Genomic DNA, 26,319 nt, shown 5'->3' with positions numbered 1-26,319 from the left:
ATGGAATCAGTAGAAGGAAACGTGGTTTATGTGATGGTCTGGGCTGTGTTCACAATTCACTGAAATTTCTTGCTGCCCAGCATGTAGCTGTTCCTAAACTAGACTGTGATGTATCCTGATAAAATGCCTTCTATGGTGCATCTGTAGAAGTTGGTGAGAGTTGTAGGGGACCTGCCGAACTTCCTTAGCCTTCTAAGGAAGTAGAGGCGTTGGTGTGTCTTCTTGGTCGTTGCTTCAATATGTGTGGTCCAGGAGAAGTTGTTGGTGATATTTACTCCAAGGAATTTGAAGTTTTCAACCGTCTCTACTTCGGCACCATCAATGCAAACTGGCGTATGTGTACTGCTTCGCTTCCTGAAGTCGATCACTATCTTCTTTGCCTTGCTGACATTGAGAGAAAGATTGTTGTCCCGACACCAGGACACGAGGTTCTCAATCTCCTTCATGTACATCTCATTATTATTTGATATCCGGCCCAGAATGGTGGTGTCGTCTACGAATTTGAAAATAGAATTAAATTTCTACATGGCTGCACAATCGTAGTTATACAAGGAGTAAAGAAGGGGGCTGAGAACGCATCTTTGCGGAACCCCCATGTTAAAGATTATCGTGGAAGATGATTTGTTCCCTACCCTCACTGATTGGGGTCTGTTGGTCAGAATATCGTGGATCCAGTTGCAGAGATGAGTGTTGACCCCCAAGTCCTGTGAGTTTGGTGAAAAGCTTGGATGGTATAATGGGAGAGCTGTAGTTTATGAATAGGTATCTCTCTTCTCCAGGTGTTCTAGAGATGAGTGTAGGGCTAGGGCGATGACACCGTCCGTGGACCTTTGTAGTGGTAGGTGAACGGCTGTGCGTCAAGGCCGCTGTGTAGAGTGGATTTATTGCGTTCCATAGCAAGTCTCTTAAACATTTCATGATGGTGGTGGTCAAGGCCACTGGACAGTAGTCGTTTAGGCATGTGTCTTGCTTTTCTTTGGCACTGGGATGATGGTTGTCTTCTTGAAGCAAGTGGCGTACCTCAGAACAGAGTAGGGGGAGATTAAAGATGTCCGTGAATGGTCCTGCTAGCTAGTTCATGCAGCTACTAAGGACACGGCCAAGAACTATCACGTCTATCAGGTGTGGCAGCCTCGCCAGCAGCTGTCCATCCTTTTCACCCTTTTTTGTTATTTTTAGTATGTCTAAAAGTATGTCTTAAAGGTTCTTAGTCTTTTTTATGTGGGGGGGTGGGGGGGAATAGGGGAGACTGTTTCCCAGTCACTGACCTGGTCGAAGATGCGTCTTTTCTCCGAATCACATCTTCGCCCCCCCCCTCCCCCCCCCTCGCGGCCTACCATCTGGATTGGTGCGGCCTTTCCTACCGGAGACCGGCATGAACTTCAGCAGCAGCGCAGCACTGAATTAACATCGGGGAGCAGGACGATGAGGCGATCCCCGCCTTACCGGCGATCGCCTTACCGAGGATCGCCTCCAGAGTGTTGGGCCTACTGATTAACACCATTGAACTGTGGTTTGCGGAGCTTCTATCCGCGGGCGGCGCTGACTTTAACATCGCGGAGTCCTGGGATCTTTTGCCGAAGGTCGCCAGTGTTGAATCTCCGCCCAGCTTGGCCTGAGGGCTTCTGGAGCCGCGGTCTCTGGTATGAAGCGGCCGATTCGGAAACTCCAAGCCGCGAGTGCGTTCTTCCCTTCCGACGCCGGAGCTCCGATCATCCCGGCAAGAGAGCCTGAACATCGGGCTGCCCGTAGCGGCGACTGTGGAGGGCTCAAAGGCCCCGACCACGGGCGAATGAAGAGGAAGATAACTGAACTTTATTGGTATGTTACAAAACTTACCTTCAGCGGCGCTGCAATTCTGCCACTGGCCGTGTGTGCGACTTTGGCGCCTTTGAGGTGGGGGGGGGGCAGGGTTAAAATGCGTTTTTTCTCCTGCCTGTCCGTGATATATTTTCTCGGGGTGCTGGCTAATGCTGACGAATTTGTTCCGACGGCTGTTTTGTGAATTTAAAAAAAAAATCTCGGGACAATTTCAGCGCTGGAGCAAAATAAAAATCCGCTTCTAATGCCGTCAACGCCGATAACGGGACGGATTTCACGTACGGTACAGCTAAAGGTAATCCGTTTATTTTACATATAAACGTGCTTCTTAGGATTACATTAAACCAAATTTCACGTTGCGAAAAGGTGATTTAGGTCCCATACGAACAAGCAGTGTTTTTCCTGCCGATATGGGGTTTAAATTCGCCGCAACAGCAACGTTCCAATCGATCGCGTTTCACAAAATCTCACGCGCACGATGATTAAAATGGCCATTAATTTACGGGAATTAAACACTAAATTCCTTCCATTTGGCCTATAAATTCATGACAATGAGATTTAAAAATCATGTTATATTGTGAATTCTTGTGTGAATATTATTTGGACACTTGGGCTATTAAAAAATGTTAATCTTTTCTTAAGAAATAGATAGATGTTTAGATCTAGTAATTGAATTTTGTAATTAGCTACAATTAGGTAACTAACTAATTATATGCTTTCATTTCAGGTCATCCAAATAAGATTGTTTCACATTTGTTTCAGAATGCTTCAATCTATAATAACTGAACATTTCTTTCAGTTCTCTTAATTTTTTAGAATGTTATGGGCTTTTGACTGTCCTCGATCACAGCTTTTGTGTTAAGCCAATGGAAAAGCAATAGGGAACATGATGCTAATTTACGAGTATGAAAATGGCAACTTTTTTAATACTGAAGATATGAAAGTGAATTAGGTGTAAAATTAAACTTCTTTTTATGCTTTATCTGATGGGATAAATTGCAGACTTGATTTTTTAAATCTCAAAATTTTATAACATTGCTAAACTTTATTGCCTTCCCTCACAGTGGGAAACGTTGATTCTGCTGTGTGTGGGTGTTCATGTTAAATTCTATCGTGTATTGTATTCTTTTTATTCGTATGGCTGCATGGTAACTCAAATCTCACTGTACCAATTGGTGCATGTGACAATAAATGTAACTTGAACTTGAACTCCATCTGGGCCAGTTGCTTTTCATGCGTTTAATCTCAGGAAGGCCGATCTAACCTCTGCTACAATCACCTCCTCATTGGAGGCTCATTGGAATCTGAAGGCCCAGGAGTCACCGCCTTGTTGGCCTTCTGCTCGAAGCAAGCATAGAAAGGATTCCGTTCATTGCATAGAAGGGATTCAATTCACTGGGTATAATTGCACAATCACCTTACCGTGCTTTTTAGCTAGTTATCTTCTTCAGACCTTGCCACATTCTCTGTGTGTCCGAGTGATTATACTGGGACTCCAGTTTGTCCCGGTATTGTCTCTTGACATCCCTGATGGCTTTGCGGAGATCATAGCGGGGTCGTTTGACTTGTACGCAGCAGACCTGGCCTTAACCTGTGAATATACCTTGCGGTTGTTCTCCCAATAACCCTTGACACCCATACTAATCAAGAATCTAACTATAGCCGCCTTCAAAATATACATTGAAGTGCTCCTCAGCCTTCTGTGACAAAGAATTCGACAAATTCACCACCTTTTGACTAAAGAAATTGCTCCTCTCCTTCCTAAAGGAAAGTCCTATAATTCTGAGGCTATGACATCTAGTCGTAGACTCTCCCACCATTGGAAATATCCTCACCACATCCACTCTATCCAAGCCTTTCACTATTCGGTACGTTTCTAGGTGGTCCCCCTTCATCTTCTGTATTCCAGTGAGTATAGGCCAGTACCATAAAACACTCATCAAATGTTAACCCACTCATTACTGGGATCATTCTTGTAAACTTCCTCTGGACAATCTCCAGAGCCAGCACAACCTTCCTCAAATGTGCTGCCCAAGATATAGAGCCAGCACATCCTTCCTCAAATGTGCTGCCCAAGATACGGAGCCAGCACATCCTTCCTCAAATATGGTGGCAGCAGATGTGATGCAGAAATTGGACTGGCAATTCACGGGAAAGACTGAAAAGACCCCTTTAATTATCCATTCTTGGCTAGCATAACAATTCTGTGCTTTGTTAACCCACCTTAGGGCCATGTCGAGTCATTTGTTGCATGTGTGATGTCTGCGATCTCGTTTTCGTGCAGGAGATAAGTGGACCAGCTCGCTGGCAACAATTGGCAGCTATTTTGATCATTTTACGGAGCCTTGTGACATGTTTGTGTCTCTGAATTTATTTTAAATTTCAGGTGTTTCGCCATTGACTGCCCTGATGATGAATATATGGGCCTCAGGACTGTTTCTTTCTTCAGAATATATTCAAAAATTTGTGGACCAACTCCCGAGATCAGGCAAAGGTATCTATTGCAGCCTAATTCTTTACACCTGGATATGAATTCACAGCACCTCTCCAAGTGAATTATGATTTTTTTACAAAAATGATGACAATGAACAGTTTGAATTATTAATCTTTGATCTGCCCTTCTACACCAACCCCTCACCCCCACCCTCGCTCCCCCCCCCCAGTCCCTACATAGCCTGCCGGTTGAAATAGTCCCACATTGATTGTGGTGATGCTTTCAAATGAATGAATCTTTATTGCCACATGTAACACGTTGCAGTGAAATCCTTTGCGTGCATACCCAAGGTATGCAAATAGTCTCCACATATAGAGCGCTGACATGGTTACAAAATATCCCGCGCCTGGGCCTTCTTTGTTTCCCTCCCCCCCCCCCCCCCTTCATGGTAGTCCCCCCTTGCTGGGTCCTGGTAATATCTGGAATAAAGGTTCTGGATGGTGGCATGGTAGGGGTCCCATTCATGGCTCACAGAGATGATTGTAATTACTTTGCACCAACTTCACATCCCATGGCTTTTATAAGCCAATGTCTAGATTATGTCATTCCCATTTCATATAACCATATAACAAATACAGCACGGAAACAGGCCATCTCGACCCTTCTAGTCCGTGCCGAACACGTATTCTCCCCTAGTGCCATATACCTGCGCTCAGACCATAACCCTCCATTCCTTTCCCATCCATATAACTATCCAATTTATTTTTAAATGATAAAAACGAACCTGCCTCCACCACCTTCACTGGAAGCTCATTCCACACAGCCTCCACTCTCTGAGTAAAGAAGTTCCCCCTCATGTTACCCCTAAACTTCTGTCCCTTAATTCTCGAGTCATGTCCCCTTGTTTGAATCTTCCCTACTCTCAGTGGGAAAAGCTTATCCACGTCAACTCTGTCTATCCCTCTCATCATTTTAAAGACCTCTATCAAGTCCCCCCCTTAACCTTCTGCGCTCCAAAGAATAAAGGCCTAACTTGTTCAACCTTTCTCTGTAACTTAGTTGCTGAAACCCAGGCAACATTCTAGTAAATCTCCTCTGTACTCTCTCTATTTTGTTGACATCCTTCCTATAATTAAGCGACCAAAATTGTACACCATACTCCAGAATTGGCCTCACCAATGCCTTGTACAATTTTAACATTACATCCCAACTTCTATACTCAATGCTCTGATTTATAAAGGCTAGCACACCAAAAGCTTTCTTTACCACCCTATCTACATGAGATTCCACTTTCAGGGAACTGTGCACAGTTATTCCCAGATCCCTCTGTTCAACTGCATTCTTCAATTCCCTACCACTTACCATGTACGTCCTATTTTGATTTGTCCTGCCAAGATGTAGTACCTCACACTTATCAGCATTAAACTCCATCTGCCATCTTTCAGCCCACTCTTCCAACTGGCATAAATCTCTCTGTAGACTTTGAAAATCTACTTCATTATCCACAACCCCACCTATCTTAGTATCATCTGCGTACTTACTAATCCAATTTACCACACCATCATCCAGATCATTGATGTACATGACAAACAACAGTGGACCCAACACAGATCCCTGTGGCACCCCACTAGTCACTGGCCTCCAACCTGACAAACAAACATCCACCATTACTCTCTGGCATCTCCCATTCAGCCACTGTTGAATCCATCTTGCTACTCCACCATTAATACCCAACAATTGAACCTTCTTAACCAACCTTCCATGAGGAACCTTGTCAAAGGCCTTACTGAAGTCCATATATACAACATCCACTGCTTTACCCTCATCAATTTCCCGAGTAACCTCTTCAAAAAATTCAAGAAGATTAGTCAAACATGACCTTCCAGGCACAAATCCATGTTGACTGTTCCTAATCAGACCCTGTTTATCCAGATGCTTATATATATTATCTCTAAGTATCCTTTCCATTAATTTGCCCACCACTGACGTCAAATTAACAGGTCTATAATTGCTAGGTTTACTCTTAGACCCCTTTTTAAACAATGGAACAACATGCGCAGTACGCCAATCCTCCGGTACTATTCCCGTTTCTAATGACATTTGAAATATTTCTGTCATAGCCCCTACTATTTCTACACTAACTTCCCTCAATGTCCTAGGGAATATCCTGTCCGGACCTGGAGACTTATCCACTTTTATATATCTCAAAAGTGTCAGTACTTCCTCTTCTTTGAATCTCATAGTTTCCATAGCTACTCTACTTGTTTCCCTTACCTCACATAATTCAATATCCTTCTCCTTGGTGAATACTGAAGAAAAGAAATTGTTCAATATCTCCCCTATCTCTTTTGGCTCTGCAGATAGCTGTCCACTCTGACTCTCTAATGGACCAATTTTATCCCTCGTTATCCTTTTGCTATTAATATAGCTGTAGAAACCCTTTGGATTTACTTTCACCTTACTTGCCAAAGCAACCTCATATCTTCTTTTAGCTTTTCTAATTTCTTTCTTAAGATTCTTTTTACATTCTTTATGCTCCTCAAGCACCTCATTTACTCCATACTGCCTATAATTATTGTAGATCTCTATCTTTTTCCGAACCGTGTCCAATTTCCCTTGAAAACCATGGCTCTTTCCAATTTTTACTATTTCCTTTCAACCGAACAGGGACATAAAGATTCTGTACTCTTAAAATTTCACCTTTAAATGTCCTCCATTTCTCTTCCACATCTTTCCCATAAAACAAACAGTCCCAATTTACTCCTTTTAAATCCTTTCGCATCTCCTCAAAGTTAGCCTTTCTCCAATCAAAAATCTCAACCCTAGGTCCAGTTCTGACCCTCTCCATAATTATATTGAAACTAATGGTATTGTGATCACTGGTCCCGAACTGTTCCCCAACGCATACCTCTGCCACCTGACCCGTCTCATTTCCTAACAGGAGGTCCAGCACCGCCCCTTCTCTAGTAAGTACTTCTATGTATTGCTGCAAAAAACTATCCTGCACACATTTTACAAACTCCAACCCATCCAGCCCATTTACAGAATGTGTTTCCCAGTCTATGTGTGGAAAATTGAAATCTCCCACAATCACTACCTTGCGCTTACTACTAATATCTGCAATCACCTTACATATTTGCTCTTCCAATTCTCGCTCCCCATTTGGTGGTCTATAATACACCCCTATAAGTGTTGCTACCCCTTTCCCATTTCTCAGTTCCACCCAAATAGCCTCCCTAGATGAGCTCTCTAATATATCCTGCCAGAGCACTGCTGTAATATCTTCCCTGATAAGCAATGCAACACCTCCACCTCTTGCCCCTCCAATTCTATCACACCTGAAGCAACAAAATCCTGGAATATTTAGTTTTCAATCACAGCCCTCTTGCAACCATGTTTCACTGATCACCACAACATCATACTTCCAGGTGTCAATCCAGGCTCTAAGTTCATCCACCTTTCTTACAATGCTCCTAGCATTAAAATATACACATTTAAGAAACCCACCCTCTCTTATTCTCTGTTTATTGTCTTTTTCTTCTCTCTCCCCTACATTTTGGGTCAGAGTGCTACCATTCTCTGCCACCTGCCTCACACACTGACTGCTAGCTTTTCCAATTTGAGTCCCTCCCCCCAACCATACTAGTTTAAAGTCTCCCCAGTAGCCTTTGCAAATCTTCCCGCCAGGATATTGGTCCCCCTCGAGTTCAAGTGCAACCCGTCCTTTCTGTACAGGTCGCACCTTCCCCAAAATAGGTCCCAATGATCCAGAAACTTGAATCCATACCCACTGCACCAGTCCCTCATCCACTCATTTATCCTCCACCTCGCTCCATTCCTACTCTCACTGTCGCGTGGCAAGGCAGTAATCCTGAGATTGTTACCTTTGCAGTCCTTCTCCTTAACTCTCTACCTAACTCCCTAAATTCTTCTTTCAGGACCTCTTCTCTTTTTTTACCTATGACATTTCAATTCCTCATGTCCTAATTCAGGGACTTTTTGGCACTAATATACTGAAACATCGCTTGTTGCTTCACAGGCACATTACTAAATAAAATCTGTCAGCAAGCAATAATGGGTTAGATGACCACAGGAGTTGAGCTTTAAAGGAGGGGTACAAAATGGAGAGTCGGGTGGCAAATTCAGAGCCTTGGGCAGAGGTTGATGAAAGTACATCCACCAGTGATGGCGTAATGAACTGTTTGATTGAAAGATACGGCGTGGAACTAAGTCCTTCAGCCCACCGACTGCACACCAACCATTGATTACCCATTCATTTTAGTTCTATGTTATCCCACTTTTGCATCCACACCCAACACACTAGGAACAATTTGCAGAGGGACAATTAATCTGCAAACTGCATGTCTGGGATGTGGGAAGGAAATCGAAGTTACAGGGAGAATGAGCACAAAGTGCCTTTTGTCTCTCCCTGGGCTTTCCACACTGCCAGTGTGAGATTGGTTTCTGAAATCCTTTCAGTCCAGTGCTCTGACATCTGCCTTGTTTCAAAACTGTTTGTTTTGTCCATGTTTCGGAAACTCATTATTGCTACTAACCTGACCAATCCTGAGCTCACTTCTGCTGCTTGGAACATTTGTCTCATGATGCTATTGTGAAATTATTTGTACGTATCTGTTATTATGGATTTCAAACTATTTTAATTTTTTGCTTTTGAGGAACATTTCGAAGAATGAAAATTTGGTTGAAGTACCTGCTAATCTTTGGTGATGCGTGTATATTTACGTCGTGGATTATCTGCATTATTTTTTTTTTCGTCGCTACTGGTATGTGTACAAATATTATTCTGAACATATGAAAATGATGAAGGGTGACTGGAGTGGTGTATGTCAGTCAGAGTGTTGTGAGCTTCACCCGGATCGCCAGCACCCACAGTTCTCTGAACAATAGCCCACAACACACAGCAGGGAAACCTAATGGATGTTTAGACTTGAATGGCTGGTCTTAGTACCGTGTGTTCTTGGACGACTTGTGCATTACTTCTGTTGTTGCCTACTGTATATTTAGGAGCAAACTCCAAACAGAGCTCTAGGGCATATGTTTAAAGTGAGAGGGGAAAGATTTAACAGGAACCCGAGGGGCAACCTTTTCACACAGGGTGGAAGGTTTTCTAGAACGAGCTGTCAGAAGTGGTAGTTGAGGCAGATTCAATAACAACATTTCTAAGTTGTTTGGACAGGTACATGGATAGGAAAGGTTTAGAGGGATATGAGCTAAGTACAGTCCAATGGGACTAGCTTAGATGGAGTATCTTGGGCAGCATGAATGAGTTAGATCTAAGGGCCTGTTTCCATGCTGTATGACTCTGACTCTACTGTGGGATGAAATTGCCCTACATTTGTGTCAATTTGCAAAGTGGATGCTCCGCAGTGATGCATCACTCCGGGAACAATTCTGGAGTAATGTCTGACCTAACTCCAAAGGGAACTTTTGGAGAAATGGGTTTGAGAGGAGGATGTCTCAATTAATTTGTGTTTAACATATGGTTGGTTGTGGCACATATCAACTCCAAACTCCCGCTACAATTTGCCTACTGCCAGAGGGGATGTGATGGCACTGGTTCTCCACCCTGAATTAGACCACTTGGACAATAAGAACGTGCACGTCAGGCCATTCATCAATTACAGTTCAGCATTCAGCATCATTATCCACTCTCAACAATATCAAGCTCAGGAAATTACATATCTGTACATCCCTATGCAACTGGATCCTCAACCTCCTCATCAACAGACCACAATCAGCACAAATTGGCTCTTCCGCCTTGATAACCATCAGCACAGGATCACCTCAAGGTTGTAGACTCAGTTCCCTGATCTGCTCACTCTATACCCATGACTGTGTATCCACACCCAGTTTCAACGCCATCTTTAAATTCACCAATGACACCACAGTTGTTGGGCAAATTATGAAGAATGATAAATCGGAGTTTAGGAGGGAGATTGATAATCTAATGGAATAGTGCCAGAACAACAAGAGGAGTCAGTCTACCCCACGACAGAAGGGGGAGAAGGGGAGTAGTTGTACAGTTTGATGACCACAGCGAAAAAAGAATCACCTGTGGCATTCTGTGCTGCATCTTGGTGGAACTAGTCTGTTACTGAAGGTGCTCCTCAGGTTGACCAGTGTGTCATGGAGGGGTTGAGCTGTTATTGTCTAGGATGCTCCGCAGTTTGAGGAGCATCTTCCCCTCCAAGACCACCTCCCATGTATCCAACACCGCCCCAGGACAGAGCCAGCCTTCCAAATGAGCTTGTGAATTCTGTTGGCGTCCGCGGCCTTCGCACTGCTACGCCAGGACACAAGAGCAAAGAAGATGGCACTAGCCACCACTGATTGGTGGATCATCTGCAGCATCTTACTGCAGACATTGAAAGAGTGGAGCCTTCTCCGAAAGTACAGATTCCTGGACCAGTCCACTTTACTGTCGAGGTGAACTCCAAGGTACTTGTACTCCCTGGTAATCCGCACCTCCACACCATTGATGGGGCCAGGGCTGTTCCTCTCCTCCTAAAGTCCACCACTAACTCCTTCGGATATCATAGGATAAGTTGACGTGATTTGACTCGTGGTATCCTTCAGGAAATTGGATTTCTGCTCAAATTTTTTGCCAAATTGATTCGAGTAATCTGAATTTTAAAAGTCTGTAACTATAATTTCCGTAGCACAAAGATAGTTGATATAAGCAGTGTGGATGGTATGTTGTGTCGCAAATAATAATGCTGCATGGTACTATTGCAAACAGATTTCAATTCTGGCACAAATTAGGTCAATCCCTTTGGATCTATTAAAACATTTACTTTTATTGCAAAGGAGTTGTCGTTCAGAAATGAGGAACTATTTATAATTATACAGGGTGTTGGTGAGCCAAACCTGAGGTAACATGCACAATTTTAATCCCCTCAGTGGAGGAAGTATTTGGTAGCATTGGAGGGGGTTGAAAAGCAGTTCATTAAGCTAATTACTAGGATGAATGGGTTGTTCTGGCTGGGACCCGCTCCTGGGATTCGGGGGTGAAAGATGTTGTGAAATAACACTGTTACTCAATGAGAAAATTCACTGCAGACCCTTTCACAGCAGTTGATGGGTGTTGTGGGTATCAGTTTATGTAAGCAATGCCCTTCTAAATGGGAGACAGCTAATGATCTTGATTTGGTTTCACATTTAATTATTAAAACCTATTTTTAATTGCAGATCTTATAATGATGAACACAATAATTGGTGCTGCAATTATTATAGGACTGCCATTTCCTGCAGCATGTACTATATTGAAGCTCCTGCAGTGTTGTACAAGGTTCTCAGGTATCTTTTCTGGTCTAATTTGCATGCGCATAAATAAGCAGACATCTCCAAATGATTAGCTTTAATAAAACAAAAAATGAGGAAATCATGACCAATGAACTCTCCCCAACCACTCCACAAACCTCCATCCCTCCACCTCACAGAGGCAGAGGACATCACTCCATCCATAATTACCCTTCCATGTTGCTGTGACCTATGGGATGGTGTCAGTGCAATTTTGGTCAGTTGTGAGCAAGACCAGCCTTAGGAGGTGTGGGGCCCAATTGGGAACAATTTTGGTGAGCCGGCGGCGGGAGCGGGTGCCGGGTTCCGGGCAAACGCGTGTGAGCTGAGGCCGAGGTTTGTAAATGTTGCTCCAAACCCCAGCCCGGCCCTCCCTGTATTGTTCACTGTGTCTCCCCGGGGAGAGAGAGGGGTGGAGCCGGGGCTGTGTACCTGAACCACGGCGACTGGAGGGGCGGGAGTGCTGCCCTGGGAACGTAAGGGACCTCCTCCTCTCCCCCTTCTCCATTCCCCCTCACACCCCCCCTCCCCGTCTACCCCTTTCTTCCCCCTCCACCCCTCTACTCTCTCTCTCCCCCCTCCACGCAGGGTAGATCTACCCGAGCCGAGAGTAGATTACTCCAAAGATCCTAGAGTGGAGCTTTGTATTACTCTAGCGCGGGGCCCCCCTTAGGTGTGGGGCCCAATTGGGAGCAATCGGTCCAATCGGCTTAAGGCCAGCCCTGGTTGTGAGGTGGTACAAGGTATCTGGAACAATTGTGGAGGCACTGCTGACCTGACTAGAGGAGTCTTTAGGAAAATAGCCGTGAGAAATGGGAGTCTTTTTTTCATGTTTCATATTTCTGCAGTCAAATGTGCTGTGATTTGACATGGAGGTGAGAAACTAGAGAACAGTGCATCTCAATTGCCCACTCCTTCTCCCCTCTCCCATCAGGTAAAAGGTATAGAAGGTGTGAAAATGCACACCTCCAGATTCAGAGACAGTATCTTCCTAGCTGTTATTAGGCAACTGAATCATCCTACCACCACCAGAGAGCAGTGCTGAACCAATATCTACCTCGCTGGTGAACCTCAGACTACCCTGATCGGACTTTACTGGCTTTACATTACACTAAACGTTATTCCCTTATCATAGACATAGGCATAGAAAATAGGTGCAGGAGGAGGCCATTCGGCCCTTCGAGCCATTCATTGTGATCATGGCTGATCGTCCCCCAATCAATAACCCATGCCTGCCTTCTCTCCATATCCCTTGATTCCACTAGCCCCTAGAACTCTTTCTAACCCTCTCTTAAATCCATCCAGTGATTTGGCCTCCACTGCCCTCAATTGCCAGAGAAGAGCTAATGAGAAAATTGTTGGAGCTCTGGTCTGACAAGTCCCTGGGTCCAGAAAGACTTTATCCTCAGGATTTAGTAATGATTAATCGTAGAACTCATAGTCATGGAATTTTTCATTTTCAAACACTCTTGCAATTCAGGGAAGGTTCAATTGGATTGAAAAATAGCACAAGTAACATTTTTATTCTGAGAGGGCAGGTGTCGGAAAACACGAAACAACAAACCATTGGCATTATGTCTATCATGGGGAAGATGTTAGAATCTATTATTAAGGATATTACGACAGAATGTCTAAAAACATTCATGGTCAAAGGCAAAGACAACGTGGTTTTGAGAAAGGGGAAATTGTGTTTGACCAATTTCTTGATGTCATTTGAAGAAATAATTTAGTATGGATGAAGCGGTAGCAGTGAATATATTGTATATTTGATAAGCTGCTACATCCAAAGTTATAGACAATAGGTGCAGGAGTAGGCCATTCGGCCCTTCAAGCCGTAACTGCCATTCAATGTGATCATGGCTGATCATCCACAATCAGTACCCTGTCCACCCCATCTTCAAGAGTCCTATCTAGCTCTCTCTTGAAAGTTTCCAGAGAACCGGCCTCCGTCGCCTTAACTCACTGTGTTTCCTCGTCTCCGTTCTAAATGGCTTACCCCTTATTCTTAAACTGTGGCCCCTGGCTTTGGACTCCCCCAACATCAGGAACATGTTTCCTGCCTCCAGCATGTCCAAACCCTTAATAATATTATACGTTTCAATAAGATCTCCTCTCATCCTTCTAAATTCCAGAGTATGCAAGCCCAGCCGCTCCATTCTATCAACATATGACAATCCCGCCATCCCGGGAATTAACCTTGTGAACCTACGCTGCACTCCCTCATTAACAAGAATGTCCTTCCTCAAATTTGGAGACCAAAACTGCACACAATATTCCAGGTGTGGCCTCACTCGGGCCCTGTACAACTGCGGGACCTCTTTGCTCCTATACTCTTGTTATGAAGGCTAACATGCCATTCGCTTTCTCCACTGCCTGCTGTACCTGCATGCTTATTGTGTAAATAAAACCTTGTGTGAAAATGGTCACGCATTAGTACAGGCAGAATGGCTGACCAAGAGGAAATGGAAAACAGACTGGATTTTTTACTGGTTGTTAAGATGTCACAAGTTGACAAGGTCTCTTCATAAGAACTTATGAATAATATATTATGACAGCTTAATTGATCGGAGCAGAATTAGGTCACTCGGCCTATCATGTCTATAGGGTGATTTTACGAAAGGTCACTGGAGCGTAGATCCGCACCCACGTGACCGAAAATTTTAACTGGGGGACAAGCGTCACTTCCGGTACATGTTAGTGAATGGGAAAACACGCACTTTCACACCCGTTAAAAACATCGAAAACGGCCAGGTTTTGAGCTGCAATTTACTGAGCCAGTCGGGGTGACCGTGAGGCACAGCTACCTAAATTTACAGTTTAAAAAAAAGATAGAAACTAAGGTAAATACAAGAGGGAGATGAAGGGGCAAAATAAGCGTAAGTTGATAGCGGACATTTTTCGTGGAGATTTAAAGATCCAAAATATCGGGAATTATCGCGTTTGCTCGCTGCATTTCATCAAAAGTAAGGCATTATTGACTTTGTTATCTTTATTCATTTGTTAGATGAAAAGTATTAAAAGTTAGAAATCCTTCAGTAAAATTGCAAAATCGCCCATGGTTCTCGGGTGGGTTTTAACATGCAAAATGAACACGCTTCTGAAGCTACATTCACCATTTAAATATCCGTGAATCATAAATGCGTCTTGAAATAAATTTTACTCAAATGCAAGCTAAGGAATGGTATAATTCTCAGCTGTTAATTTGACAAAATCAGGACATTTTATTATTAGCCAAAAAATGTCCTGCTTTTGTCAAATTAACAGTTGAGAATTATACCATTCCTTAGCTTGCATCTGAGTAAAATTTATTTCAAGACGCATTTATGATTCACGGATATTTAAATGGTGAATGTAGCTTCAGAAGCGTGTTCATTTTGCATGTTAAAACCCACCCGAGAACCATGGGCGATTTTGCAATTTTACTGAAGGATTTCTAACTTTTAATACTTTTCATCTAACAAATGAATAAAGATAACAAAGTCAATAATGCCACTTTTGATGAAATGCAGCGAGCAAACGCGATAATTCCCGATATTTTGGATCTTTAAATCTCCACGAAAAATGTCCGCTATCAACCTCCGCTTATTTTGCCCCTTCAGCTCCCTCTTGTATTTACCTTAGTTTCTATCTTTTTTTTTTACTGTAAATTTAGGTCGCTGTGCCTCACGGTCACCCCGACTGGCTCAGTAAATTGCAGCTCAAAACCTGGCCGTTTTCGATGTTTTTAACGGGTGTGAAAGTGCGTGTTTTCCCATTCACTAACATGTACCGGAAGTGACGCTTGTCCCCCAGTTAAAATTTTCGGTCACGTGGGTGCGGATCTACGCTCCAGTGACCTTTCGTGAAATCACCCTATTCCGCCATTCAACCACGGCTGATCTATCTCCCCCACCCAGTGTTTCCACTTTGAAGGAAATTACCTGAAAGTCGGGAAATTCTGGTTGTGTTCGGGTAATTAAATAATTTCAGGACATTTCCCGGTCTGGTAAGCCTTCCCCGACTGTGCATGTGTGACTGCCGCCCCAACTGCGCACGCGCGGGGAGACGCGAAGGGATTTGGGGGGGGAATGTTTCGACCGCCCGCTCCCGCGCAGTTGAGGCTCCGCTATAAGATCTTTGGTTGAGGCAGGCCCATCAGCCGCGCACGCGCGCGCGCACAATTGAAAATGGTGCCGGTGACACGGTAGGGACGCATAATAACGCCGTCTCCTTGCGCGTGCGCAGTTGGGGCGGCAATCGCGCATGTGCAGTTGGGGAAGCCGTCTCCCCGCGCGTGCGCAGTGGGCCCGGTATCCCAGCGTGCGCAGTTGGGGCGGCAATCGCACATGTGCAGTTGGGGAAGCCGTCTCCCCGCGCGTGCGCAGTGGGCCCGGTATCCTAGCGTGCGCAGTTGGGGCGGCAATCGCACATGTGCAGTTGGGGCGACAATCGCACATGTGCTGTTGGGGAAGCCGTCTCCCCGCGCGTGCGCAGTGGGCCCGGTATCCCAGCGTGCGCAGTTGGGACGGCAATCGCACATGTGCTGTTGGGGAAGCCGTCTCCCCGTGCGTGTGCAGTGGGCCCGGTATCCCAGCGTGCGCAGTTGAGGTGTGGAAGCACTGCTCCCACCTAACCCCATTCTCCTGCCTTCTCCCCTGAGACCCACCCTAATCAAGAATCTATCTACCTGCCTTAAAAATATCCATTGACTTGACCTCCACAACTGTCTGTGGCAATGAATTCCACAGAGTCACCACCTTCTAACTAAAGACATTTCTCCTCATCTCCTTCCTAAACTAACACATTTTAATTCTGATGCTGTGATCTAGACTCCATATCCAGGCCTTTCACTATTTAATAAGTTTCTATGAGGTCCCCCCTCATTCTTCTGAACTCCAGTAAGTACAGGCCCAGTGCCGTCAAATGTTCATCAAATGTTAACCCACTCATTCCTGGGATCATTCTTGTAAACCTCCTCTGGACCCTCCCCGGAGCCAGCAAATCCTTCCTCAGATATGGGGCCCAAAATTACTCACATTATTCCTAGTGCAGCCGGACCAGAGCCTTAGAAAGCCTCAGCATCACATCTCTGTTTTGTATTCTAGTACTCTTGAAACAAATGCCAGCATACATTTGCCTTCCTTACTACTGATTCAACTTGCAAATTGACTTTTTGGGAATTTTGCACCAGCATTCCCAATTCCTGCATGGGTTTCTCCAGGATCTCTGGTTTCCCCCCACATTCCAAAGACGTACAGGTTTGTAGGTTATTTCGCTTGGTATAGGGAGGTTTCACGGCAGTCGGGTCACGACCCATGACCCGTACTGTTGCTACGCTACTCCAAGTGGATTACACGCGATGAACTGCAAGTAGGCACTTACCATTGTTTCCAGCGTAGCGGGCCCGTTAAAACCCGCTGAATTTGTCATTTTTTGCGCTGTAAATAATTATGGAATTAAAGGGATAAGCGTGAGAGACATTTAGCCTGCTTCAGAATTCCAAAAGTGAGGAGAAATGACGGTAGATAGAAACGAGAGCTGAAGGGACAACAGCCAGAATGCTTAGCGAACATTGGCCGTTTGCTCACTGCATTTCATCAACAGTAAGGCATTATTTGTGTTTTTTCTTGATTCCTTTGGCATCTAAAAAGTTTCAGAAGTGATAAATCTGGCTTTAATTTTTTTTAAATCGCCCATGGTTCTCATGGGTTTTTACATACAAAATGAAAACGCATCTGAAGAAAAATTTACAGCCAGATTGATCACTTCTGAGAATTTTTAGATACCAAAGGAATCAAGAAAAAACACAAATAATGCCTTACTTGATGAAATGCAGTGAGCAAACGCGATAATTCCCAATATTTTCAATGTTTACCAAGCACTTTAGCTGCTGTAGTCCCTTCTGTTCTCGCTTCTCTTTACCTACATTTCACTTCACGTTTGGAATTCTAAAGTTGGGTACATGTCTCTCACACTTACCCCGACTCCCACAATTTTTTTCAGCGCTAAAATTCAACATTTTGGCGGGTTTTTAACAGGTAGGAAAGTGCGCGTTTCTTGCATTAATAACATATACCGGAAGTGACGGATGTCTTCCAGTTGGATTTAGCGGCTCCATGCGTCGAGCCCTATGACCCGGTGACGTTACGTGCAACCCCCCTATAAATGTAAATTGTCCCTAGTGTGTGTAGGATAGTGTAAGTGTGCAGGGATCGCTGATCGGTGCGGTCTCGGTAGGCCAAAGGGCCTATTTCCATGCTGTATCTCTAAACTAAACCTCCGATTTCTGGATTCTCTCATTTAGAAAATAGTCTACGCCTTTATTCCAACTACCAAAATGCATGACTCTACACTTTGCTACACTATATTCCATCTACCACTTTTCTGCCCACTCTCCCAACCTGTCCAAGTCCTTTTGCAGAGTCCCTGCTTTATCTACACTACCTACCCCTCCACCTATCTTCATATCATTGTTCACACTGTAGAGGAAAATGTGATAAAGATTCCAAAGGTGTGATTGTTAAATTTGTCGCAAAGATAAGTAGGAAAGTAAGTCGTGAGAAGGACATTAGTCATTTATAAAGAGAAAGAGTAAGGTGAATTATGGTGACGGCGGTTAATTTTGGCTTTCCTATGGGTGCCTGTACGAGTTAGATCTGCAGATATGGTCAAGTATTGTCGTGGTTTACCAGACTCAAATTAAAGATAAGATGACACAGACACGGAGAATTCTTCAAGAGTTGCCTATCCCATCTGCGTGAGAGACATTTAGCCTGCTTCAGAATTCCAAAAGTACAACTGCAGAAGGACATTTTTGACCGTGATGCTTATCCCCTTAGAACTTTTGTTTTCAAACCTTACACTTCCTTGTCTCCCTCTCCCCTGACTCTCAGTCTGAAGAAGGGTCTCGACCCGTAACGTCACCCAATACTTCTCTCCAGAGATGCTGCCTGTCCCGCTGAGTTACTACAGCATTCTGTGTCCATCTCCGCTGTAAACTGGTATCTGCAGTTGCTTTCTGCAAATTTGGGATGGCGTGATGCAGGTGTGCAAGTCGTTGGCGAGACCACACTTGGAGAACTGTGTGCAGGTATGGAGGCCCAACCACAGGTGGGATGACAGGAAGCATCGCCTGACTATTGTGTGTGCTTCCGGGCTTCAGTTACAATAACAGGTTGGACAGGCTGGGATAATTTGTGACTATCAATGTCAATTCAAAGCTATTTTCTGTTTCCAGGGAAGACATTCCACTGCGCCCGATGGGGACCCCGCCTATATGGTGAGATAATTATTTGGTAGATTCCTTTTGACATCAATGATTCCAATTTCCCCCCTAATTCACCAGGCAGGCTGGCCGCCCACTCGGACATCTTCTTCTTCTTGCGATTGAAACATAAACCAAAGGAATAGTTAAATCTCAAGCCTGGTGTTGAGCAGCCATGTTGTTGTCTCTGCGTTATTGTCTGCAAGGCCCTGATCTCCATTTGGTGGATGGTAGAGCGGGCACCCAGAGATGACATGGTTGGCTGTCTGTTGTTCTGCTCCGCATTGACAGGCTGGGCTATGGTGGAGTCCCCATCTCCACATGCTGGTATTAAAACCCAACTCCAGTACCAAGTCTGTTGAGCTTCTCCCATGCTCCACTGGGGAGCTCAGCTTTTATCTGGTGAAGAGATGTAGCTGTGTAATGGAGATGATGTTTCCTTCCACTCCTGTGACCACTTGGTGGCTATGGTGGATATGGTCAAGTATTGTCGTGGTTTACCAGACTCAAATTAAAGATAAGATGACACAGACACGGAGAATTCTTCAAGAAGACGAAAAGCCTTTAATTTGCATAAATCTGGGCCTGGAACATTCAGAGATAGTACAGCTCGGCCACTCTCCAAATGTTCTCTGATCCATAATTTCAAGCAGCATTTTATTATAATTTCAGTTCTTATCTTTGGCTGCTTAGCATGCATGTATTTACTAACTTTAACCTCTCACTGTCCTTGCCCTTTATCTCCAATCTCTGAGTTACCATGATGTTCTAACTGAAGCAAAAATAAACTAAACAATAACATGTTTTTGGGCCTTGACTTCTGATCACATAAAAATAGCTGACATCGCGAGCTTTACTAAATGTTTTTAAACATATTGGTAAAATTAAGCAGTATCGTGTTTCTTCTATATACATTCTATATAACTTCTATATAACTTCCTTCTCTGAGACTTTACAAAGTCTCAAAAGACAAAGAAAACTGCACACACATTCCCCAGGTCTAATCACTCATATAGCCCTAAAATGCAGGCTCGTTTAATTAATTTAACGTAATGCTGTGTAATGTTCTTTCTCTGGCTCCTTGAGAAACTGGGCCAAAAACCCACCCCCATTACGTGAGGCAGGAAAAAAGACCCAGCTTCCCTTACAGGCTACATTTAACATTTTCCTAACAGTTCTTCTTCATCGTAGTAGTATTCTATCACCCAGGTCCATTTTCCTTTAGGGCCGGATTCGTCTGCACCCGTTATAATTGGCAGTTGTTTCACAATATCTTTCACCAGGAGGGACTTAATACAGGGGAAAACACAGCACAACATTATTGCCACTACATGTAGTACGACCCCAATGGTCAGACCAATTTTGAATCAGCCATTCTCCCCAAACCCCCCAACATCCTCTCAAGCCACCCACACAATTGATGTCTTAACCCTGTGTTTTGTTTAACCTTACTCCTTAGGTTTTTAACTTATCCATGGCTTTAGTGAAAGACCCCTTCGGGCTAGTATTATTATGTATGAAATTGAAATATTGTTCCCCAAACAAGACACATACACCCGTTATTCTGACCTTATTTACACCAATTTCATAGTCACTAATGAAAAAACTCACATTATCTTAGCCATATAACAATGACAGCAATGAAACAGGCCACCTTGGCCCTTCTAGTCCTTGCCAATATACAATATTTATTACGTCATTTGAACCTCAGTGAGGCTCAAACGAAACTCAGTTTCCACAGCCATACAAACAAAGACAATTTCCTACAGACATACACACAATTCAATTTACAGAAACATCCATCAAAGTGAACCTCCTCCTCACTGTGATGGAAGGCAAAGTCTTTTCTCTCACCTGTTCTCCATTTTTCTCCCGATGTCGAAGCCCCAGGCGGGCGATGGTAAGTCCCACGGCCATTTTAGGCCGTGCCGGGCGATGTACGGCCCCGCTCCCGGTCTAAATGTCACAAAGTTGGAGACCCCGGCGGGCGCTGGAATGTCCCGCGGCCATTTAGCCGCACCGGGCGATGTACGGCCCCGCTCCGGGTCGTTCCAACCCCGCGACACGGGCTGGAGAAGTCGCGTTGCGGGAGCTCTGAAAAGCGGTCTCCACCCGGACCCGCGAGCTCCCGATATCCCGACAGTCCACAGAAGCTAGGTTGCTGGACCCTCCGAGCTCCAGTGTCGGGCCGCAGCAGCGAGCCACCACTTCTCCCCATGCTCCGAGGCCGGCCAGCCCCACGATGGTAGGTCTGCAGCTCCGCAGGCTCCGTGACTGGAGCCCCCAGGTCGTTCCAGCTGGAGGCCGCTCCACGGTGCTAGGCCCCACGACAACGGAGACCCGACAGGGAAAAGGTCGGGTCTCCCGTGCAGGGAATAGATTTTTTTTAAGTTTCCCCCCCGCCCCCCACATGTACACAGTTAAAAACACTATTAAAAACACAAACAACTGCATTTAACTAGACAAAAAAAAAAAAAAAGGCAGACAGGCTGTAGGGGCCGCTGCAACAGGTGAGTCGCGCCGCCACCGGCTCAGAAAAACTTACTCCCACCTAGTCCCATCTACCTGTACTCAGACCATAACCCTCCATTCCTTTCCCGTCCATATACCTATCCAATTTATTTTTAAATGATAAAATCGAACCTACCTCCACCACTTCCACTGGAAGCTCATTCCACACAGCTGCCACTCTCTCAGTAAAGAAGTTCCACTTCATGTTACCCCTAAACTTCTGTCCCTTAATTCTCAAATCATGTCCTCTTGTTTCAATCTTCCCTACTCTCAACGGAAAAACCTTATCTACATCAACTCTGTCTATTCCTCTCATCATTTTAAAGATCTCTATCAATCCTTTTCCTAATAACCTTTTCAAAAAATTCAAGATTAGTCAAACATGACCTTCTAATCACAAATCCATGCTAATTCTTCCTAATCCTACCCTATTTATCCAAATTCTTATATATATATTATCTTTAAGTATCTTTTCCATTATTTTGCCCACCACTGATGTCAAACAACATTCTTGTTAAAACTCTACTCTTTTCTCACTTCCTTGTCCTCCTGTTCACTTACCTCAGGGCTATTATCTATTTGTACCTGCGGGACAGCCCTCATGTAATGATTGAAATGGTACCAGGTATATCAACCTTCTACCTGAACATCGGTCAGTGGTTTGGAAAACTCATACATACACCTTGTCTTCAGGTTTAAAGGGTCCTTTCTCCTGGTCCACCTCCAACAGCTTTTACTTTACCTGTTCACAAATAGACTTGTATATCATAATTAACTGTTGCATATACTTCTTAAATTCTATCTCTATTTGTTCCAAACTTGGTCCGTTGTAAGGACCTCTCCATTGTGCCACCTACATAGGTCGGCCAATAAACATCTCATGTGGTGTTATGTGGGTTATTCGGTTAGTTTGCATGCAACATCTCTTCAGTGCCAATGGCACGGCATCAATCCAATTCAACTTTGTAATTACACAAATCTTATTTATATTAACCTTCAATGTTCCATTTATTCTTTCCACCATGCCTGTGACTGCAGGTGTTACACACCCAAATCTGTGTTTTACTCTAAGGGCCTGTATCGCCAACTTGACTACTCCCTAAATGAAAACAATCCGTTGTCAAAGCTGATTCCTGTAGGTCTACCAAACCTCTTAATTACCTTATTCATCATAAACGACACTACAGTGCTCATACCTAAATCTATTCAAACTTACCCTAGACGTAACAACAGCTTATCATCTTCCAGATGCTGTTCTGGCTGCTTCGTCTGCACTTTAATTTACCTTCTTATGTGCTTGACATTTAATGACAGCTAGTGCCCCTGACTTCAATATTGCTCTTATCAGGTCTAACTTTACTGCTAACTTTTGGTCTCCATTGCTTTTCTCAAAGCCTTTCTATTTCCCTGCTACTCTAAACATATGACAAACTCCATAATCATATGCTTAGTCGGTATAAACTTCATCTTTCTCACTTTCCCTCATGTCACATGCTTCTCTTAAAGCCTTAATTTCTGCCAACTGAGCTAAGCAAGGTTACAGGCTTCTAATTTAATTACCTTAAAGTCTAATTCATCCTTATACACCTTTTCAAACCCTACATACTTGCTATTATGGTCCCTTTTAACAATAAACATTCACAAACAAAATCTTTTTGTCTCCATCATTCAAAAGTTCTAACTGTAAACATTCTTTAGGCTTGTTTGTCCTTCTTCCTTCATTATCTTTCTTAATGATGTCACAATTTCAACATTCTTTCCAATCTAGTCTGAACTATATCCTGCCTTTCCCAAGGTCATCATCCTCTGTCCTACATTCTTAAATTTTTTAGACTTACAATGTCTCTCTCTCTTACATTGCTTCTCACTTGTGGAACAAACCAACAAATCATCCACATCATCAAATACTTTCTAAGGGTACACCTTCCAACTCTGCCTTTATCATCTGATTAAAATATGGGGCTAGTATTCAAAACCCTACCTCATCCTAACCTTTCTTGACATCCTCCTTTATATCCCTCCCTCCCTTGGGGACCCCAGTCCTGTTAGGGCTTATATCCAGATTAATTTCACTCCTTATAGGACATTTTGAGGAACCCATCCCCCAAATACATTTATTATTGGCATGTAATTCTCTGGCCCTGCTTGGTTTTGTCATGGGACTCGCGTGTGAGTTCATCACTTATTTCAGTCTTTTCAACCAGGTCCGTTGTTATTGACAACATTGTCTTTCTTTTTTCACGCTCTCTTTTTAAGCTCTTCCTGCTGGTTTGAAAGTCTTTTTCCTATCTTTGCGATATTTCTCGACCGCAGCGACCAACTGATCGCTGAATCGGGGGTGGGAAATAAATGACAATCCCACCACCTCCTCCAATCTACTTGACTTTAAGATGAATGACATCACCACAGTAGTTCATAATATAATGTTCATTAACTGGTTTCCTTCTATTTCTTGTTCATTTTCAACTCTCCACCTTTTCAGCTGGTTTTCCAGATAGGCTGCAGGATTATTTGCCTCTCCCAGTGTATCTCCCCTTTATTCCTTGGGGTTCACCTTAAGTGGGTAACATTGTCTGAGGGCCTGCCACACCCTCTGCCTGACTGTGTCAAACAGCATGCCATTGCTTATTACATTGTTCGCATCATTTTATACCATCCATCTTCAGTAGTTCTGTCAGTTTAGTGGTTCCTATCAATTTCACCAACAGTGCCTTCAAATCTCCCATAGCCAATAATTGTCCCACGTTCTCCTCCTCCAAAGCCCTAATCCATTTCCTCCCCCATCAGGGATATAGGGTGAGGTATTTTTTAGCCCTCTCAGTTTATGGGTGTCCCAAGGGATAATCTATGCCTGTTCTTCTCATTTCTTTTTAAAGCAGTCTCATTAATTTATCCCTATGCTTCCCACTTTAATCCTTTCTGGTATGCCTTCTTTCTTATTCTAAACTCAATTTCTTGCTTCTCCAATATTCTAGCCTCCTTGCAAATTCATTCACCTTTCTTTTTAAATCTTCCACTGACTCCTCCTGCTTTATTACTTTCACACCTGTTGTTTCCTACTTCTGTTATCTCCTAACTGCCTCTCTCTCCTTTCTTTCTAAACTGCTTAAGTGTATCTAATTCCTTTCCTTTCCGCTTTTCCCACTTTTCCAACTTATCTGTGGCCATATAATTCATAATTAACACTTTCATCTTGTCACACCTTAAAAGTTCCTTCCTTACGTCACTTCCTCAAATCTCAGCAAATTCTTAAAATCTCACCAAACAATCATTACCCTTCTCTAACCAGAATGTTTACCATAAAACAACAAACCATAAAAGCTGGTCATGTTTCATCAATTAACTTATTTCCAATTATTTCAATCCATTCTCACCACTATTTTAAATGTCCAATTCCTAGCACTAGTAACAATTTTCCAAATTAACTTTACTGAAAAGAAATCTAAAAGAAACATCAGAAAAGACCAAAAAACCTACATTTTCCAACTTCCCCTTTTAGGTTACGAGGATACAAACAGTTAATCATTATCTTACAGCTGTTCGTAACCTTCCCCCATTGCTTCCAATTTATTTAAAGGAACATACACCTACCCACAGTGGAAATGTTTGATTCTGCTGTGGGGGGACGTTTGTGATCAACTCTATAATTTGTTGTGTTCTATTTTCTTTTATTTATTTATTTGTTAACCTTTTTCTCTGGTTGTTATGGAAACTTATTATCTATTTTATGTAAAACACTTTGGTGTCAATGCGAGTTGACTCAAAACGTGCTATATAAATAAAACTTACTTACCCTTACAATGTGGTCTACAAATACAATAAACAAAATAATTATCACATATATAAACTTCCTCATTCATTCAAAACCGGTTTTTACACACAAATCACATTCGTTCCATTCTTACTTCAAAGAAATTATTCAATTTTCTACACGTATTAAAATTTCAAAATTAACATTTATATAATTCTTATCTCCCTCCCAAGCCAAAGTAGGATGATCCAATCCTCCATCAGTCAGGTTCCCAAACGCTGTGATTGGACAATGATTCAGATCGTGACCAGTCAGACTCACCGTCACTCAAATTCTAACCACACCCCACTAAATCACAACCAATCAAAATCCTAGTCACTCAACATCTGACCAAACACCACTCCCATTAATTTCCAGGCAAAGGAAACACATTTATTTTCTGATCTCTCAGCTTAAAGAATGCTGAAAGCTTATCTCCACAAACAGTTAAGACACTCAGTTCTTAAACCATACACTATTATTATTGCTATTCTACTTTCTGCTATTCTACAATATTCTATCACCGTGTACACCTTCTGCCACGCACCTACCCCAAATTCGTATTTTGCCCGGATGACCCCTGGTCACCCAAGGCGTTGTCCACACAATACCTGCCTCGCCCGTGCAAACCCCTGACTTCTCAGGGCAGTAACCATGAGGTCTTAATACCTGCCTCGCCCGTACAAACCCCTGATTTCTCAGGGTAGTAACCATGAAGTCTTAATACCTGCCTCGCCCGTACAAACCCCTGATTTCTCAGGGTGGTAACCAAGAGGTCTTAATACCTGCCTCGCCCGTACAAACCCCTGATTTCTCTTAATAAACTCTTAATACTATCACATTACTTTCTTATCACAACTATTATTACTCACCACACACAGCGCGGCCTTCTTGGACAATCCTCCCGGGCCTCCTTTTTAGAACAATTTAGTGCCAGATTCTTGGGTCGGAGAGACCTTCTAACTACCTAGGCACTTCTGTGTCCCCAATGGCTTATCATGAACAGCAGGTTATTAGTCCAAATGAAGCGGAAAACCGCATAGTTTTTAGGTGGCCACCTTTGTCCTGTTGTCCTTAAGAGCCACATTAGGGGCTGGGAAGGCCCTGGGCTACTTGTCTTTTAATTAATGGTTCTTACCGACCCTGCTCGCTGCGCCAATTTGTCGTGGTTTACCAGACTCAAATTAAAGATAAGATGAC

At 43.5% G+C, this 26,319-nt stretch overlaps 2 protein-coding genes across 2 annotated transcripts in view; both read left to right on the top strand.

Annotated features, from left to right (window-relative positions):
* Nucleotides 1–4,537, top strand: part of LOC116990197 (hemicentin-2-like) — a 33,778-nt gene extending 29,241 nt beyond the window's left edge. Inside the window, exon 8 of the mRNA XM_033047745.1 lies at nt 4,208–4,537. Coding sequence (XP_032903636.1) covers nt 4,208–4,353 — 146 coding nt within the window. The 3' untranslated portion in view covers nt 4,354–4,537. The remainder of the gene's footprint in view (nt 1–4,207) is intronic.
* A 4,470-nt stretch (nt 4,538–9,007) lies between these two features.
* LOC116990198 overlaps nt 9,008–26,319 on the top strand; it is a 45,617-nt gene continuing 28,305 nt past the window's right edge. Inside the window, exons 1-3 of the mRNA XM_033047746.1 lie at nt 9,008–9,039; nt 11,465–11,572; nt 18,792–18,833. Coding sequence (XP_032903637.1) covers nt 11,473–11,572; nt 18,792–18,833 — 142 coding nt within the window. The 5' untranslated portion in view covers nt 9,008–9,039; nt 11,465–11,472. The remainder of the gene's footprint in view (nt 9,040–11,464; nt 11,573–18,791; nt 18,834–26,319) is intronic.

This window comes from Amblyraja radiata, chromosome 30, assembly GCF_010909765.2.
Source record: "Amblyraja radiata isolate CabotCenter1 chromosome 30, sAmbRad1.1.pri, whole genome shotgun sequence".
Classification (NCBI taxonomy): Eukaryota; Metazoa; Chordata; class Chondrichthyes; order Rajiformes; family Rajidae; genus Amblyraja; species Amblyraja radiata.
This window is presented reverse-complemented; position numbering and strand designations above follow the sequence as displayed.